Source organism: Coccinella septempunctata, chromosome 1 (assembly GCF_907165205.1).
Source record: "Coccinella septempunctata chromosome 1, icCocSept1.1, whole genome shotgun sequence".
Taxonomy (NCBI): domain Eukaryota; kingdom Metazoa; phylum Arthropoda; class Insecta; order Coleoptera; family Coccinellidae; genus Coccinella; species Coccinella septempunctata.
In genome coordinates this window covers 43643590-43662795 of record NC_058189.1, presented here as the reverse complement: position 1 = coordinate 43662795, position 19206 = coordinate 43643590, and the positions used below count along the sequence as shown (strand labels likewise).

The 19206-nt window shown below is 36.3% G+C and overlaps 1 protein-coding gene across 11 annotated transcripts in view; it reads right to left on the bottom strand.

The window, feature by feature from the left end:
• Positions 1 to 19206, bottom strand: part of LOC123322980 (titin) — a 96998-nt gene that overhangs the window by 53125 nt on the left and 24667 nt on the right. For 7 of the 11 annotated variants that reach the window (XM_044911104.1, XM_044911105.1, XM_044911106.1 and 4 more), the window contains exons 10-17: positions 17105 to 18992; positions 16654 to 16885; positions 16229 to 16587; positions 15258 to 15600; positions 13821 to 15195; positions 11302 to 11431; positions 2049 to 6656; positions 455 to 1755 (exon numbers count right to left, since the gene is read on the bottom strand). In XM_044911104.1, coding sequence (XP_044767039.1) covers positions 455 to 1755; positions 2049 to 6656; positions 11302 to 11431; positions 13821 to 15195; positions 15258 to 15600; positions 16229 to 16587; positions 16654 to 16885; positions 17105 to 18992 — 10236 coding nt within the window. The remainder of the gene's footprint in view (positions 1 to 454; positions 1756 to 2048; positions 6657 to 11301; positions 11432 to 13820; positions 15196 to 15257; positions 15601 to 16228; positions 16588 to 16653; positions 16886 to 17104; positions 18993 to 19206) is intronic. The other 4 variants (XM_044911109.1, XM_044911114.1, XM_044911107.1 and 1 more) reach the window with 3 other exon arrangements.

Below are 19206 nucleotides of genomic sequence, written 5' to 3'. Positions count from 1 at the left end.
TTTTTTCTTGTGAAATTAGTAATTTAAAACGACTTGGGAAGAATCGCCATTTTTTTATTCATTCAGAAATGTCTTTCTAAGGCATTTTAAACTACTGTTTTCATAAGGAAAAAACACATATTTATGTTATAGCTTAGCAAATATACCTGTTAGAAAAATTCATAGTACGCTACTGGATTGCTATCAAAAAAGTGTCTGCATAATGTTTTCATTTTAACATACTAGCACAAACATAAACGGAGATAATGACCAAAGTTGAAATTTTAATTTTGGCCTATAACTCAAAAACAAAAGAAGATAGTGTAATGCAGTTGATGGCATCATTAGTTTCTCGAATAAAGACGACGGTCATGTGCCATGCATTTTCCTCTATCTAGTTGGGTTGAAAAAGTTGTAGTTCAGGCATCACCAATTTCGCCCGCCCAACACACATAGGCTAAAGTTAATCTCTCACCTTGTCCAATAAATCTTCTTCAGATCCTGTGAAATGTCCCATCTCGGAATCTGGAATGTATTCGTAAGCCTCTACAATCAATGGAGTCTTACAAATGGCTTGTCCCAATTTATTTGTAGCCTTGCATACGTATTCACCAGCATTTTCTGGAAATACTTCGGAAATCGCTAGTTCACAGGTACCATCTGTACTTTGGGTCATAACGACATCTTTAGCTTGGTTTACAAGTTGATTATTGTGGTACCATTCGACTTTTGGAGTTGGTGTTCCTTTCACCGTACACTTAAGGACAGCTTTTTCACCATCCATCACTCTGGTTGGCATCAGTTTTTCCACAAATTTGGGTGATTCCATAATTCTAGTTTCTTCCCATTCAGTTTCTTCAATTATTCCTAACGTAGCTGTGCAAGTTACTGACCCAGCAACATTCTCAGCACGGCAGGTGATTGGACCCGCTATATCAGGAGTCATTTCCGTGATTATCAATGAGGATTTGTTATCTTGAGTTACAATCCTTATTTCATTCGATGATGTTATAGGCACGGATTGTTGGAACCATTGGAAAGACGCAACAGGAAAAGCGTCTACGACTGTTTCCATAATGACAGCTTCACCCTCACTGACAAACTGAGGTTTTACTACTTTAAGGAATGTTGGAGCTGTAGCTTCAGGTTTATCTTGAGTGATGCTGACGGAGCTCGAAGACCTAGCTTCACCCTTCTTATTCGTTATTTTGATTTCATATTTTCCACCTTTATGTTTGGCGGTTTTCTTAATTAAGAGTTGAGTTCTGTTAGTTTTCCTCGTGATACTGTAATCCTCATCGTCTTTGATGGGTTTCCCATTTCTATACCATGCAATTTCTGGAGATGGAGTTGCCTTGAATTCAGCCAACATCACAATATCTTCTGTTGGCTTGGCTATCACTGATTCTAGAGGCTTTATGATTTCTGGAGCTTCTAGTACTTCTGGTAATGTAACAGTTGTTGCATTCGAAATCACCAAATTGGTCTTACATTCGGCTCTTCCGAATTTATTTTCTGCTATGACGGAATAGAAAGTTTCATCACTCTTCGTAGGTTTGTTGATTTCTAAAGTGGTTATACCAGTTTTCTCATCATATGTTACTTTCTTCTTATTATCAGTCAGTATTTCTTTATTATCTTTCTTCCTGAACCATCTGACTTTTGGAGTTGGCTGTCCGCTCACCTTACATTTGAACAAAACGGGAGATTTTCCATCAATAATTTGAGGTTTGAGAGGTTCTTCGAATTCAGGAGCTTCACCATCTTCTTCTTTTTCTAAAAAATAAAGAGTCTCAGTTTCAAAACACCTACTCAGAATACAAATGGAAAATATGCAAGCTGAAATAAACGATAGAGTTGATTGCGTTGCATAAAAAAATGTGAGCAGTTTTTCAAGCCTGTTTTTCAAAAATTGGTTGTAAATCGAGATTCCTTCTGGCAGATAAAATGGACCATAACTCACAATGAAAGCTACTCAAGAAAAGTTGTTGATCAGCACTTGCTATTTATTGAAAAAAGCGGTATTAGTTCGAAGCAACATAACACAGAAAATGTCACAAATAATATACCTATAATTTCGAGATTGGCCGTAGATGTAGCCAAACCAGCACAATTTGTTGCTTTACAGGTATAAATAGCTTTGTCTTCAGATGTAACTTTTTCGAATGTCAAGGTCACAGTCTGCTCCATGATATCGACATGTATTCTTTCATTTTCAGACAATGGAGTTTCATTTTTATACCAGCGGATTTCTGGGAAAGGATTTCCCTCCACTGTGCAAGTGAACATGGCTGGTTTATCTAATTCAGAGACTACAGGCTCAACCCTTTCGATGAATTTTGGAGGTATAGGTTTCAGTGTTTCTTGCTTCTGTTGAATAATTTTCATTGTCGATTTCTTCAAGACCTCTACTTCTTCTTTCTTTGGTTGCTCAGATGTTCTTTTCTGGGAAATTATCTCTAACTCTGGTAATGGTTGTCCGTTATCTTCAAATTCTATCAGCTTGCGCTGCCGAACGGTTTTCTTGGAGATAACATCGACTTTCATTTCCTTCTTGAATTTTTGGTGTTCAGTTGGAATTTCTTCGATGACACTCTCTTGTTCTTTAGCGGGAACACTGTTGTCACCTAATTTTATAGCAGCAACAGATTTGAGATCAGGTTCCTCAACTGAGAAAGCTTCAGCAGGGGAATCATCCACCAATTTGGTTGGAATTAGTTCAGTTTGGACTTCATCAATGGAATGCATCAGGCTTTCGGCTGTTAATACTTCATCAGTTGGTTTCTTCGAGTCATGTTTCTTTTCCTCAAGCTCTCTGTCTTTTTCATCTTTTTCCTTCTTTATTTTTCGACCTCTACGCCAGGATTTTTCTTTTGGAGCATCGTCGGGTTGTTCTGTTCTTTTCGGAGCTTCTGGAATTTTTTCTTCTATAAGTTCAGCTTTACCAAGAGTGAATGAAATATTCTCCATTTTGACGGTTTCAACATCGTCTTTGTTTTCTCTTATTCTAACCGGCTTTAGCTTCACAACTTCTTCTGTTGGCACATCTTCCTTCAGTTTTCCTTTTCCCATTACCAACTTCTGCTTCTCTTGTTCTTCTTCTTGTTTTTCCTTCCTTACCCTACGCCAAGGTGCTTTAGTTTCAGTTTCTTCGACCGGTTGAACGATCTCTGCAGGAGCAGATGGTTTTTCAAGTTCCGGTTTTGGTTTCACCTCTATATCTGTAAGATCTGGAAATTCCGACATATTTTCCATTGTACTTGGCAGGGAATCAGGTATAAGGTGTTTTTCTTTCAATGTAGGTTTTTCTTGTGATTCTTTCTTAACTTCGGGCTTAGGGATTTCCGACGAAGGCTTTTTGGGGATAGATTTAAGATCAACCTTTTCAAGTCCTGTTTCTTCGATTTTCCTTACAGTTTTCGGAGTGGGTTTTAGTTTGATGGTTTCTGGCTTAACATCATCTTCTCTCGGTTTTTTCTTCTCATCTTCTCCAACTTTGAGTACTACTGTATCCTCAGTAACTGTTTCGACTTCTATTATCTCAACTGGTTGTGGTTGCCTCAAATCGTCCTCAAAAGCGAATTGTTTTTCTCCTTCTTTCGGTTTGGGAATATCTTTCTCATCGGTAAATTCTTGAGATGAATCTTTCCTAACGATTTTCCTATGGATTTTTTTTGCCTTTTGCAATTCTGTCTTCGTTTCTTTCGTTTCATCTGGTTTGAGGAGCTCCGCCATTCTTGTATCTACAGTGGTTATTTCCTTAGGAGAAATATCTTGTTGTGACGGGATGGTTTCTTGTTCTATCGGTATTTGTTCGATGGTAACTTTCTTCTCTGCGGATTTAACGCGTTCCTGATGCCCTCTGCGCCAACCTTTCACCTCTGGAACTTTACTCGAGGGCAAAACCTGATCAGTAAGAGGATGTTCCTTTGGTTGCTCAGTAATTTCTCCCGGAATTGTTTTGCATATATCTTCCTTCTCTTCCGGTTTTTCCATAGTAGGTTTAGATGTTTCTTCTGTCACTTGAGTTTTCTTGGATTTACGCCAAGATCTCGTCTCTGTTTTGGTATCATCTCCCTCAAGATTTTGATCAGCTGTAAGAGATTTTTCTGGGGCGATAGAAGTCACAACTGGTTTACCTTCAGGCACACTTATTTTTGCAATTGGCTTAATTTCATCGGAAATTGTTTCAGTGAGGATGTTCACTGATTCTTTATCCACAACTTCTTTCTTGACTGGTTTCAAATGAATTTGTTCAGTTTGTTCAGTCGAAGTCTTCACACTTTCTCGTCTTGTTTTTTTGAGAGTGACCCTTTCACCCCATGGTAAACTTTCAGTTTCTACCGTTTTTCCTATTATAATCTTTTCCTTTCGCTTTGGCACTGTTTCTTTGCTTGGAAAAACTTCATCTGAAACAGTATCTGATGGGATTTCCGAAGGTAATGGTTTAGATTCATCCCTAGTTGCTACATTTTTCTTCTCTTTTTCACCCACAGTAGGAAAATCTTCTGAGCATTTCAGACTTTCTGGCATTTTTTCATATTCGATGACTTCTTGGCTTTTTTCATCTTTCTTGACCGGTTTAAGATTAACTTGTTCTATCTGGTCTGTAGATTTTTTTATACTTTCACGTCTTGTTTTCTTGAGGACAACTTTCTCTCCCCAAGGAAGAGTTTTTACATCTCTTGGTTCCTCAAGTGGTGCAGTCTTTTCTTCTGCTTTATCGGGCTTAGTTTCAACTTTCTGCAAGGTTTTTTGCTCCAGTGTCTGAGGTTTTATTGGTTCTTGGCCCTTCCGTTCAGGTTGTAAAGGCTCTGATTTTTCAGACATTGGCTCTTGTTCGACGGGTTTGTCATCTTTTTGTATGGTAGTTTTAACGGAAGTTCTCCTCCAGTCTTTCTTTTCGGGTTGTTGATTATCTGATGGTTTTTCAGAAATGATATCCCTTTTTTCGTTTATCTTCTGAATTTCTTTCACTTCTTCAGTTCGTACGGAGAATTTTTCGACCGTTCTTGATTTTCTCCAGTCCTTTTTATCTAGTTGTTGGGTTTCCAATGGTTTTTCTTCGATCTTCTTATCTTCACTGGGGATTTTTTCAATAGATCTCGGCGTCCTCCATTCCTTTTTTTCTGAGGGTTTCTTAGGTATGGTATATTCTTCTTTTTCTTGTATTTCGAGAATTTCTCTATCCTCTGTATGTAATTTTTGTTGAGGTTTCGGCTTTCTCCAGTCTCTATTTTCTGGTTGTTGTGACTCTGGTTTTTCCTCTTTTTCTTTAGAAATAACTTCCGCCTCTTCCTTTTCCACCTCAAGTATTTCTTTATCTTCAGTTTCATGTATTGGCACCTTATCGAGAAATCTTGGCTTCCTCCATTCCTTTTGTTCAACCTGTTGAGTTTCTGACGGCTTCTTAGAAATTGTATCTTTTTCTTTCTTCTCTATCTTGAGTATTTCTTTGTGTTCTTCAGTATGAGAAGAGATTTTTTCGAAAGGTTTTGGCTTTCTCCAGTCTTTCTTCTCAGGATGTTGACTTTCTGTCAGTTTTTTAGATAAGGTTTCCTCTTCTTTTTCCTTTAATTGAAGTATTTCTCTATCTTCTGTATGTATGAGGACTTGATCGGTTGATTTTGGCTTAGTCCTGTCTTTCTTTTCAGCTTCCTGTGACTCGGATGGTTTTTTAGAGATAGTTTCTTTTGGTTTTTCGTCGATCTTGACAATTTCTTTATCTTCCCTTATGTGTACAGTTTGTACTTTCTCGAGAGATTTCGGCATTCTCCAGTCCTTCAGTTCGGGTTGTTCTTTTACTTTCTCTTCTGTCTTGAGTATTTCTTTATGCTCTTCAACATGTAGAGAGACTTTTTCCAAAGATCTTGGCTTTCTCCAGTCCTTTTTCTCAGGTTGTCGAGTTGTAAGTTCTTCTACCTCTTTCTCTTCAATCCTTAATATTTCTTTATTTTCTTCCATATGCATGGGGACTTTTTCAAGGGGTCTGGGCTTTCTCCATTCTTTTTCCTCAGTATGTAGAGTTTTTTTGGAGAGAGTTTCCTCTTCTTCCTTATTTATTTCGAGTCTTTCTCTATCTTCTTCGCTGTGCAAAAAGCCTTTCACCTCCGATCTCGGCTTTCTCCAATCTTTCTGTTCTTTAATTGGTTTGAAAAGAGTTTCTCGTTCTTTTTCTTGTATATCAAGAATTTCTTTATCTTCAGTTGAGCGCCAAGGGGCCTTCTGAGGAATTTCCTTCGATTCTGTGACAGCAGCTGGGAACTTTTTATGCGTGAGTTCAATTGATTCAACTTGATGTTTTTCAGTAGAGGATTTCAGTTTCTGCGTTTTTTTGAGTGTAACCTCTTCTGGTTTGAACGAATCGATTTTTTTCACCTCTCTCTGAGTTTTCTTCAGTGTTACTTTTTCTGAGGTCCATGGTTGAGCCTGCGAAGTTCTTACATAATCTACCTTGTCTACAAGAGATGATTTCCTTCTCCAAGGAAGGGAGTCATCTCCTTTTGGTAATTGTTCTTCATCCTTCGGTTGCACACCACTTTTGGGTTGAGGAGCAGACCTTGACAATGTTTTGTTAACTTCTGATTGTGGCTGATGTATTTTTGTTGATAAGTCATTGGTCTCTTCATCCTTAAGTTTGTCGTTAAAAGACTCTATACGATAAGAACCACTTCGCTCTAAGGAAAAAAAAGTTGAATTGAGTTTAGTTACCTAAATCAGTCTTGTGAAAATAATTTGATGAAATGGATGAAATATCAGAAAAGGAGTAGGTACCTATGCATTGTCAGCAGATTTTTCTTGGTTCCTATTAGGTATAAAACATACTATCGACAAATTGGTGAAATGTAATTGAATACAAAAATTTTTCATTATGTAACTATTTGTATCGATCTTAAATTGATATTTTCCTTTTGTTTGAAGTGAATACTGCCTCATCCAATTATTGTAATCCATCCGACTTACAATAAAATCGAGTATGTAATTAACTAATTTTTCTATGGATTCCGAATTGCAAAGTTGTGACATTATTCTCTAATGAATCACTGAACTTCGGAACTGAATATATTTTTTTCCAGGTTCTCTAAAACGTCCAAGTGGATGAAGCAAAAATGACTTCCTTATTTTGAGAGAGATAGAAGAATTTATCAGTCAAGAAGATTTGGCACTTATCAATGAATTTCAATTTATGTCAGTCAAACATAACAATCATCTTCATTTCCTGAAGAAAACCATTTTCTACAAATATTCAGTGGAGGTGGGTAGAAGAAGTACACACCAATTAATTTTACATGACGGGCGTTGTCATATAATTAAATAAAAAGTTCTTGTTATTTTCAAATCCTTACTCATAGATACGCATAATCGTCCGGAAGGTAGAGTGAAAAAAATTCGTCCCGAAATTGCTACTTTCGGTACTCCTTTCGTAAAGTGTTACTTTGGATTCAATAAATCATACCGAAAGTTTCATTTTCGAGTCGGCTGCAGAAAAACTTTCATTTTTCCTTGTATATTTCAAGAACTTTCCTTAAAACTTCTTTTCCTTGTCAGATAACGTTGATATTTCCTGGAGGAACAATAAGGTATCACATGAACAACCTTTTTGAGATCTATTGAGTCAAAAAAGGAACTCTTCTCACTTTTTTGCTGATACATTTCAATAGATATTTCGTTTGATTTATACAATATGTTAATCTATATTTCGTAATTCTAAATAAAAAATAAGATCATCCGCCTACTTTCAGTTTTATCAACGATAATATGAGAAAACTATAAATTTAGTGAAGAGCCTGCTAAACATGATAAAATCATAATTTTCTAATTTTTACTTTAGAAACTTTTAGTTGTTCATCTTATGTATTACAATTCTCAGACAGATTTTTCTAGAGAATAAGATATTTTTAATAGTTCACATATAATGTATCCTGCATATTATGAATCTGTAATTAGTTCGCAAAATTTTTGTTGAGGTTAGTCGAAATTCAGACTAATCTTATTTTTATAGTTTGTAAAATAAACCGCAGATATTTCCACCTATCGCATTTAGAAATTTTGGAAGCTCAGCTTTTTAGACAACAAATTTATTCAGGTTCAATTAAAAAAAAAAAATTTCAATTAAACATTATTCTCTCAACTGCTACCTTGACTTTCTCATAGGAAATCATTAGAAGAAATCTGCCAGTCTTGTCTGAGATCATGAGATTTCAGAGATATTCTGAAAAAAGTATCAGGAACAATGATGCAACCAGAAACCCGCATTCTCATCGAAAGCACGAGGTAAAAAGACATTTATTAATTGAGAAGTGAACAGTCCAGAATTATCATGAATTGTTGTGGGAAAAAGAATGAAATATCCCATCATGTATAATTCGAATCGGAAATATTTTATTTCAACCGTTTAATCCGACTGTATAACTTGTTATTAAAGTCCATACAATGTATTTTGAAAAAATAATTAAATTTTCGAAAAAAAAATTGTTTTTCATTGATTTCTATTGAAAGTGTTTGAATCCTATGAGACATTGCTGTTGGAACAAATAAAATTTCAAATATATGGCTGAAATTTGAATTCGCAAACACCGATAATTGCAAAACGGAGGGTAAAAACACTTCTGCTTATAGATTGTCTGTTCATATCTAGAGATGAAATAAGTGATGAAAATTTCTTGTGTAAAAATCGTTTCTGAAAACTATTTTCTTTCTCTGATATTCATTTGATTACAATTTAATCGAATCGTGCGCTTTTTATTGAAAAAATTATTAATGTGCTTGGCAGAAATCCATGAACACCCAGGTGAGCAATGAATAATGGATATACTAATAATAGGTATTATTAACCAGGTTCTAAAAATAAACTACTATCCCTTTCAAATCAAAATCATTCGGGTCGTGTTTATGTATATCCACGTTGAAATAGACAACCTAGAGAATATGGTTGTACAATCTGACTCAGCGTTGGCCAATTCGATGAAATAAGTATTCTATTTTCGGAAATGCTTAGATGTGGTCTTTTTCAGATAAACTGAAATGAGTCACTGCGAAATGTCTATCTGGGAGAGATTTCTGGGCGCTTCTATATAGGTAATCGAATTTCCCCCACTCGGGGATTCTCGGAGTAGATTTAAGTAGTAGAATACAATGAAAAGATATAGTAAGTGCTCTGCACCTCAGCAGGTGAGGTTGCATTTTCGGGACAAAGTTTTGTGTTTGTGATTCGTGTTCAGTTTCGCGGCTGATTGAAATGTGTATTTAGTGTTGAATTCAATACTTGGTTTTAACTTGTGGATATGATTATTTTGGTGGAACCTATCTATTGTTTGTGATTTTGCAAAGAAAATTGAATTCCAAGTGATTTTTTCTGTCTAGAATTGTTATTCAGCGTTTGCCTATATTTTTTTCCTGTAGCAATTATGTTGATCGTCCTGTATTGGAGTATATCTTGATTGAACTAAATATCATAACTGTTTCTATCATAATTTTAAAGATTTTAATTCTTTTGAATTTGTAATACTTCGATGCAAGCTTAATGTAAACTTTCGTAATAAAGATATTTTGATTTCGTTTTTCATTTTATTAATTGCTTTAAATTTCAGGTATCATACAATTACTAAATAACTTCAAATTTCCCATAACTAATAACTGAATATGCAGATTCTGTTGGACTCCTATTTGAGAATTGTAATGTAATACACCAAGTTGAAAATAACTCTTATATGTTTGTCGTGTTGCACACGGCTCTAATGCGTAAGTTTATAATATTGCGCCCAGTCACTTTTCATGATGACCTGAAGATTAAAATAGTTGAGTTGAGGCATCGGGCTCAACGAGGTCAGAAATCTGAACGTCCACAATTTTATACTCATCGTGTCAAAACTCCTCGTTTTCTGTGGACACTGAATATTTTTTGAATTTTACTGTTGCACGAACCTGAAGAAATTTGATTCAGATTCGATATCTATAAGTGTTTTACATTTATATGTCATCTCTGAATTCGAATCATATTATGAGCAAAATAAGGTTAAAAATTATTTTAAAAATTGAAAAATATCGAGATATTCAGATTACATCTGTATGTGTCTTGAGAGGTAAAAAATGCCAATAGCCACAGATGCTTCATGTATATCATAAATCATGCTCATCTTATAATAAACTTATGTTTCTACATAATAGCCTTGAACTTCGAAACGAAATTGGGACAAATTTCATTTGATCTAAATACAGAATTTTTATTTGCATAGACTAGATGATGAGTTTATTGATTTTTGTAATAATTAATATTTCCCACAATTTTTCTCCTGAAAACATCCCGCAGAGTACAATATTTGATTCTGTGACATCTTTATGAATGATAAATTTTCCAGTTTCGTTTATGGAATTCCTTGAAACCACGTACCGGAAATTTTTGAGTTAGGAAATCTTTCAGAAAAACATGTAGAAATCTCATAATCAAAGTAGTGAATTCGTTATATAAACTCAGAAGTGAAGCGGAAACTGCGGAAGCAGGTTGGTATTTTCTATGTTTTTTTTTTCTTATCACAAAAATCAATTCCATGAAAACGAACAAGACGAAGTTGAGGATGCAGAATATCTGCTTGGATTTCTTTTGCAATTCTTCAGAGCCGAAGTGATAAATGTGTATGATTAATGATAGCACAAATTAAAAATGCATCCCATTTATGTCACTACTATGATAACGCATACAACACCTTTGCGTTGTTACACAACACAGAAAATTTCGGAATATTGCTGTTGAACTCACTTTCAGAATTAATGGAGCCTTGCATTTTCGAGTTTCAAGAATAAGATTCTTGATAAGTCTATTTTATTTTTGCAATATTCCTTTCAGTGTAGTAAATCAACTAACGAGCCTTTGTCTCAGTGTCAATAAACTCATCAGAACTCATTGCTGATTGTTTTTTTTTTCTGAGAGGTTTGAACAAATGAGTTGAATTATTCTCGTACCTCCATTGTTTGGTTGTAGTTTAAACTCAAGTTAATTCATAGAGCAATTTATTCACTTAATCTGCATTAGGACGATACAAACATATTAATACTCAACAAAACATATAATAAATAAAGAAAATATATATCTTAGCGCATTAAGCCAAAGCTCTATTCTTGACGAATGAAAACATCACTTGGAATTCGCATTTGCAAACGACCTCAAATCCCACAGTTGCTACTTTTTCTGTAGTCAACTGGACGAAATTGTTTTGGATTTCGACAATTTGTTAACGCTACATATTTAAAGCTTTGTTATGGAAATTATGAGAATACAAGGGACTATAATAATTTCTTAATAAACTGTAGAAGTTCATTTCTTACTTTTAACAATTAATTTCGCCGATTGTTCGACTTGACCAGCTGAAGACGTGGCCCTACAGGTAAAAGTACCGGTGTCTTCTTCGTATGTTGTTGATATGAGAAGGACTACGTTATTTCCTTCATGGATCATCTGTAACAAAAAATTAAATTAATAATAAAAGATAAAGCATGGAGAAAAAAAAAACGAATGCAAACTCGACTCCTATAGTGAGATGTCTCAAATCATTATCTAAACTGATATGCAAGGTTCCGATGAATATTATTTCACATCGTGAGTTTTCGTTTATTAACTTCAATGTAATCGAACTTAGTTTCTTTCGGAAACCTACCACCCGCAATGGTCCTCTCAGCTATTGATATCGATTAAGTTATTTTGAGAATAGAAAACCCAACAAATTCTCGAAAGTAACGACGCTCGACTATTAGTTGGGCAGGCCAACAGAAAAATTCAGCATTTACTCGAACGTGTCAGATTAATATACAGGGAGATACCTTGGACTCCGTAAAGTACCTCTACCAAAATCAGAACCTGTATATAAAAGAGGAATTAATTGTCTAGGAAAGCCTGCCAGAATAGCAGAAAAAAAAGATCATTGAATATACTCGAGCGTATGAGATTAGGATATATGTGGTTAATTACATGTTGAAGAATATACATTCTCTTAACCTGACATTTTGAGCTCGACGAAAATATGTGGGCGGGCGACAAACTTGCAAAAAAACACTTCAAACGAGGTGGCTTTTTTCTCATTTTGAAGCTTATGATGCAAGCTTAACGAAAAAAATTTAATCTGACATTTTCAGCTAGCCGATACAATTGAAAATGACTATTAATGTCACAAAAATAAGTTTTTGTGAATTAATTCCTCTAATGGGCTTCAAACCATTTTCGCATTCATTACAAACATTTTTTACAAATTTCAGCGGAAGCAAATTTTTCCACGTCTTCACGTTTTTGAGATATATGGCGATAAATGTTCATATTACCCTGCGATTCTGAAGAAGCTTCTCTAGCAACGCCTGAACCCTGTTCTCATTCCACATTTTAATGCACAACCATTGTATTAAGATTACTATATTTTCGTTTTTGTGTTGTGATAAACTGGTATTGTTTTTCTGTTTTCAAAAAATTATTTTCACTATACGGGGTAGGAAACTGAGTAGCTGGAAGCATATACAGGGTGAGTCTTTGACTCGTGCCATTATAATGGTACGAGACAAGACAGTATTCCACGAACAGTGTTCATCAGACGTACGGAATCCAAATTAGAATTTCTTCTGAAAGTTTGTAAATCATAATGAGCGACACAGATCTATTCAGTTAAAATATATACAGGGTGAGTCTTTGACTCCTACAAATATTTTAACAGTAGATTCTTGAGGTCAAAAGAAACGCTTTTTTCCTTTACCATTTTTCCCGAATCGGCTCGTTTTAAAAGATATAGGATGTTGAAAAACCTTGTTATTTTTAGTTCTATCTTACAAACGGTTTCATCGAATAAAATGAATTTCGGAATACAGTTTTCTGAAGAATCTTTCTCGAACACAAGATTCACCCACGTCTTCCAGTTTTCTCAATTAGGACCATTACGTGCCATAAAAATATCAAAAACCCAATTATTGAAATTGAAATGCAAGCTATCTAATGAATATTAGAGAGAGAGTTTATTGGTGTATAAATATAAAAGTATTCTCCATATTTTTTCGTATAATGCGCCGTTTTCGAGTAATTTAATGTTCAAAAATTAAAATGTAGCTGTGAAACTTGAAGAATTGGGTATTTTGGCTTAATACAACTCTGTCTAAAAGATCAACAGATGTGTAATGTCACAGATTTAGCTAGTTATTCTGAAGGTAATTCTGTTTTTCCAGGAGTGGTACAACTCATTATGAAAACTGAAAATGGCCCTATATTTTTATAAGGGCCGTATCAGAAATAGAGAGTATTCTCTCAATAATTTTCAGCGACGTAACTATTGTAAGTAGGAAGTTATATAAATTCATTCAGGACTATCTTTACGTCAAATTTGAAGCAAATTAGTTTAATATGTCTCGATGAGTACCCAGAGAACCTTGAGGTTTGGGTGCGCGGGAGTTTGAATGCATCGTAGTAGAAATTTTATGAAGAATCCAAAAATGTGATCAAATTTTGTCCCATTTGAAACAACAAAGTTTGGCTGAACTTCTAGTACCTATAACCTGAAGTATCAGCTAGACCAAAATATTTTAGTTGCGTAGATCATCCTGGTTATTCATTAAGATACAGAAATTTTCATGAAAAATTCGATTCTCTAGACACTTTACGTGAAACACCCTATATCAATTTAGGTGAGTAGTAGTAGATTTTAAATTTCACAATATTTTGTTTTGTACACCTAAAGAAATTTCCTGGCAAGTGCTCTCATTCTCCAAATAACAATATGATTTATTTTAATTTCTAATTTATAGGACCTCATATCATGCATTGTTTATTTCGGTGGGGGATTTTTTAAATTGATTAAAAGTTTGAATTATCATACCTGGAAGTCTGGTGATTCGGGTATAAGGAAACCATCTCGTAGCCATTGGATTGTTGGTTTTGGTTTCCCAGACACCTTCGTCTTAAACTGTGCAGGACTTCCTTCTGAAACGGTTATATCTTTCATTGGAGTCAATGACGGTGGAATTTCTTGTGTCTCTGGAGGTACAACTTTCAGATTGGCCTGTGTGGTGATAGTACCAGCTGGGTTGGTAGCCACGCATTTATAGAGCCCTTCGTCTTCAGGAAAAGCTTCACTGATCTTGAGTATACAATTGTCTCCGTCTTTTACCATTTGGAAGTATCTGGACGGCTTGATAACCTTATCACCCTTTTGCCATTTGATGGTGGGTGAAGGTTTGGCTGAAATTTTACATCTGAAAGCAGCTGCCTGGCCTTCTTTGATGGTTTGATCTTTCAATGGTTCAATCAGGGTTGGCTGTTTTTCAGCACTAGGGGTGGTTGGTTTGGCTGTTTTTGTTGGTGATGCTGGTGTTTGAACCAAACATTCGGCTTCACAACGAGCTTCTCCTGCGTTGTTGATAGCCACACACTCGTATTTGCCGGAATCTTCAGAGGTCACTTCTAATATCAGGAGTGTGTGAACCTCATCTTCTTCCAGTGTTTTGTACTTGATATCAGGTGTAACTTTCTTACCATCTTTCAGCCAGTAAACGTCGATTGGTTTGGTTCCGTTTATTCTAGCATCAAACCTAACCAACTGTCCGATTGGTGCAGTTGTGCTCTGAATTGTTGTGACGAAACTGGGAGGTATTGGACCTGCTCTTCCAGCTCTTCGTCTCTCCTGAACTACCAAATTAGCACTGCATTTTGCCGTACCACCACGGTTTTCAGCAACTACACTGAACACTCCTGAATCTTCTAAGAAGACCTGTCTGATTTGTAAGATGGATTTAGTACTGAATGTGTAGATTTTCAAATCTGGCGAACTAGTAATTGGAAAATCTTCCCTGTACCAGGTTATTTTGGGTAATGGATCTCCATCGAACTCGACTTCGAATTTTGCCGAGTCATTCTCAAATGCTCGGCACGGTTTTATCTTTTTGGTGAAGTGAGGTGGGTTACTGGGTAACACTTGACCTTGTACAAGTTTCTCCTGAGTCCTAGCCTTATGTTCGACGTCGGTAGTTTCAGTAGCGGTGATATTACGGGTGATTTCCAGATCACCTTGTATTTCTTTTTGTGTTTGTTTCTGTTTAGTGACATGAACTTCTCTTCCATGCACCGAGGATTCAGTGGGTTCAGGAGGATACGCCCCGGTTTTCGAATCAATTTCTACTTCGTTGGTTTGGAACTTGTTTTCCCTTTGTACTTTCCTCAGTTGTACCTTGTGTGGGTGACTCTCTGGAGATTCCCTATAGAAATAAAGGGATTCTGTTTAGTCCAAAGGAAAGGAAGATAATCCAATTATACTTACAAATTCTCCTGATATTTTTGCGCCATTCCTCTTGCTACAGAGTTTGCAACAACTTTCTCTCCAGGAATAGCGAATTGGTGGTGAGTTTCCCTCAATTTGATTTCCTTTGTGATTTGTTCATTTTCTAATTCTTGTAATTTGTTGTAGTAATCTGAACTCTTTTTACTCTTAACAGTTTGTTGCCATTCTGTTTGTTGCTCCTTCAATTCTTTAGGTTGAATATGTATTCCAGATACTTGCATGCCAGTCTCTCTGAGTGTCGTATTTCTCTCGTCAAAGATCTTCTCGAGTTCTGTATTTTGTCTTTCTTTCTGATACTGGGATAATTCAAGATCATACCAAGCTGAAATATGCATTCACATTAATTTTGTTGTTTACAACTTTAGTCAGAATTACATTTAATCACCAATCATTCACAAGTACATATAGGACTTTCACGTAAGTCAAAAATGGAACAATCACTTAGAAAAGATTAAACTGGATATCCTACACCAAAAGCAAGCTAACAAATACATGCACAATGAATTCAGAAGAATAGATGATGCCATACCTTTGATAATCCTTCGAGGCGAATATCAAGATCGTTGAATTCCAAGCAGCGGTGGAAGGAAAGGTGGAGTGTTCAAGGATAATAATAATGTGGTATTGTTAAAGTGTTGTGGGTAAGTGAAATTTTTTCCATGATTTCAAAATCGAATTTTTTCATGGAAAAACATTTCACGTTTGTCAATTAAGCTTTGGATGCATTAGGCATAAGTATAGAAATTATAGTGAGAAGAAGTGCAATAAAAAGAAGAAATAGGTATATGCATTGTGTTCAATACATGTATGCAGATTCCATTTTTAAATACTTGTGTATGAAATTGAATTCAATAGATGAAATTCGGTGAGTCGAGACCAATTTTATAAGACAAATTCTAGTTCTTCACAGAATTTCATCTGAATGTAAAAGATTTGTGTAGAAAACTTACGTCGTGGCGAATTTTTCAATACATTTCTATAATCATCATGTCTTGGTACTACTTTGAGTTCGGTTTCAGCAATGGCTTCCCCGGCTGCGCTACGTGCAATCACTTCAACTTTTCCAGTATCGTATTGACGAGTTTTCGGAATATCCATATGATACATCCCATCATAAGTCAACTTGTAGCGCGCACCGTTAACTATGGTATGACCGTTCACCAACCACATGACCCTCGGACGTGGATGACCAGTAACACGACAGCAAAACCTTGCCCATTCGCCTTCTTGTACTGTTACAGGTTCTGGCTTGCTGACAAATACTGGTGCTTGCCTTGGTTTGGACTCTTCTTCTGGCTCTTCGGGTACACTAAAAAAAATTAATGCAAAAATTGAATCTTCTCCAATCAATCTTCTCAATTCGTGAAACACTTACACTTGCCAGGCGGCTTCCAATTCTCTTATTTTCTCGATACTCTTCATACCTTTCGGTAACTGTGACTCGTAAATGATGCCAGGTTTACCGGTTGTTTTTATGATGGCTCTTGTTTCATCCTGACCATACAAATTTGTTGCGCGGCACAAATATTCACCGCTGTCTTCTGGGTACACCCAACCGAAGTTCATTGCCACATATCCGAAATCGTAAATGGGTGTGAATCTGTTCTCTGCAAAATTGGTTTTGAATTCGATTAAAATCCGATTGTGAGAAGTCTTATACAGTATCGAAACGAACAATTTCATAAAAAAATATGTTGTAAATCAAGATAGCCAATAAGAAGAATAGAAAACTAGATAAAAAGGAATTTTCGATGTTGAATATATAAGGAATATTTGATTTTGTTCCTCTAATTTCTATTAAGGTATGTGCTGAAAATTTGACTTACTATGTGGCAACGGTTTTCCATTGAAGAACCACTCAACTTTCATGTTAGGATCTCCCACAGGTGCCAATTGACATTCGAACTTGGTGCTGTTCATTTCGACCAGTTCTGTTTGGTCTTGGATTTGCGTGACAAATCGTGGTGGTTGTTTTTTGTCGACATCGTACAAATCTTCTTCTGTCAAATGAATCTCGGAAGTGTACTTCTTGATAGCAGCCTCCATTTGCATTAGGGTTTCAGATCTCTTCATTCCCTTCGGCACTTGGTTTTGTAGAATTATATTAGGCAATTTCTTGCACGAGACACTAGCTCTAGTGAAGTCTTCGCCATGGTCGTTAACAGCTCTACATACATATTCACCAGCGTCATCAGAATAGAAGTAGGAAATATCCAAGGATACGAATCCTAGGTCGTAGATGTTCTTGTAACGACTTCCTGAAGGTAAAAGTTTGCCATTCCTGTACCATTCTACCCTCAATCTCGGATCGTCTTTTGGTTCAACGCGACATTCGAAATGAACAGTTTCAGATTCTTCCACAGTGGATGATTGTATTTGAGTTATGAACTTAGGTTTCGTGAAAACCTTTTCTTCTTGAGGAGCCCTGGATACCGGTCCGCGTTCTAGCTCTTTAAGTTTCTCAGCGCTTATTCCAGAAGGAAGTTGAGATTCAAAATCGATATTTCTCTTAGATTTTGATGTTACTGTTGCCTTGGTCATAGCCGTTCCCCATTTATTGGTCGCCTTACAGATATATTCTCCAGCATCCCTTGCGTACGTGTAGTCTATATCTAGTGAAATGAATCCAAAATCGTTGATTTGGTGTACCCTGGAACCGGTTGCGAACGGTCTACCGTTGTGGTACCATTCAATGCGCATGGATGAATCGTTTATGGGCTCTACCCTACAATCGAAGTGAACTGGTCCACCTTCTGGGACATCCACGTTGTCTTTAATCTCGACAATGAATCTAGGCGGATTTGGTTTCTCTTCTTCAGGCATAATTTCGTCACGTTTGTACAATGTTTCTTCCAGACGTTGAATACTCTCCGTGCCCGATCTGAAGCTTGATGGTAACTGTGGTTCCAGAATGATACCTTGTCTTCCCTTTACTTGCAGTTTACATGACACTGTTGCCTCTCCGTGCTTGTTTGTAGCTTTGCAAGTATAGAATCCAGAATCTCTTTGATAAACGCCAGCCACCTCGAGGATGACGAATCCGAAATCGTTTATTGTTTTGATGCGCGAGCCTGACCACAAAGCTTTTCCGTTGTGGAACCATTCCACTCTCATACTTGGATCGTTTATAGGTGTCAGCCTACATTCGAAGTGAGCCAGGGAGTTTTCAATTAGAGTTAAATCAGATGGTGTCGTTATGAATTCTGGTGGTTTTCCAGTCTCATCTTCAGGCGAAGGTTGGGATGGTATAGTTCCCAAACCTTCCAGTTCCGCAATGCGGTCAATGGTTCCTTCCATACCTTTAGGTAATTGAGATTCGAGAATGATGTTACGTTTGCCTTGTATTTTCATGGATGCTGTAGTAACAGCTTCTCCATACTCATTGATTGCCCTGCATGAGTATTCTCCGGAATCTTCTGGGTATACTGGAGATATTTCAAGAATAACGAAACCGAAATCGCAGAAGGTTCTGAATCTCGAACCAGTTCTGAGTGATTTACCGTTCCAGAACCATTCAACCTTGAGCTTAGGATCATCAGTTGGTATCAAACGTGCTTCAAAGTGTGCACTTTCCCCTTCTCTAAGGCTCTCAATGTTTGATAAAGGCACAGTAAATACCGGAGCTCTTCCTTTCTCTTCTACAATTTTCTCTTCACGTTGTCGTATCATTGAGTCTTCCAGAGTTTGTATTTTCTCTAGACCTCCTTCCATGCCCTGAAAAATATGTAATTGAGTTTTGATGAGTTTATCCTGATATCATAATTTCATGACGAAAAAATGCAAACGAGTTCCGGAAAAAATTCTTTGAAAATATCTATGATTGATTGGGAGATTGCTCTCATTATGAATTTGGACAAACGCGCAAAAGCTACGGATTTCACGCTTTTTTTTAAAGAAAGGTTGTAATTTTTTCGTATTCCAAAAGAAC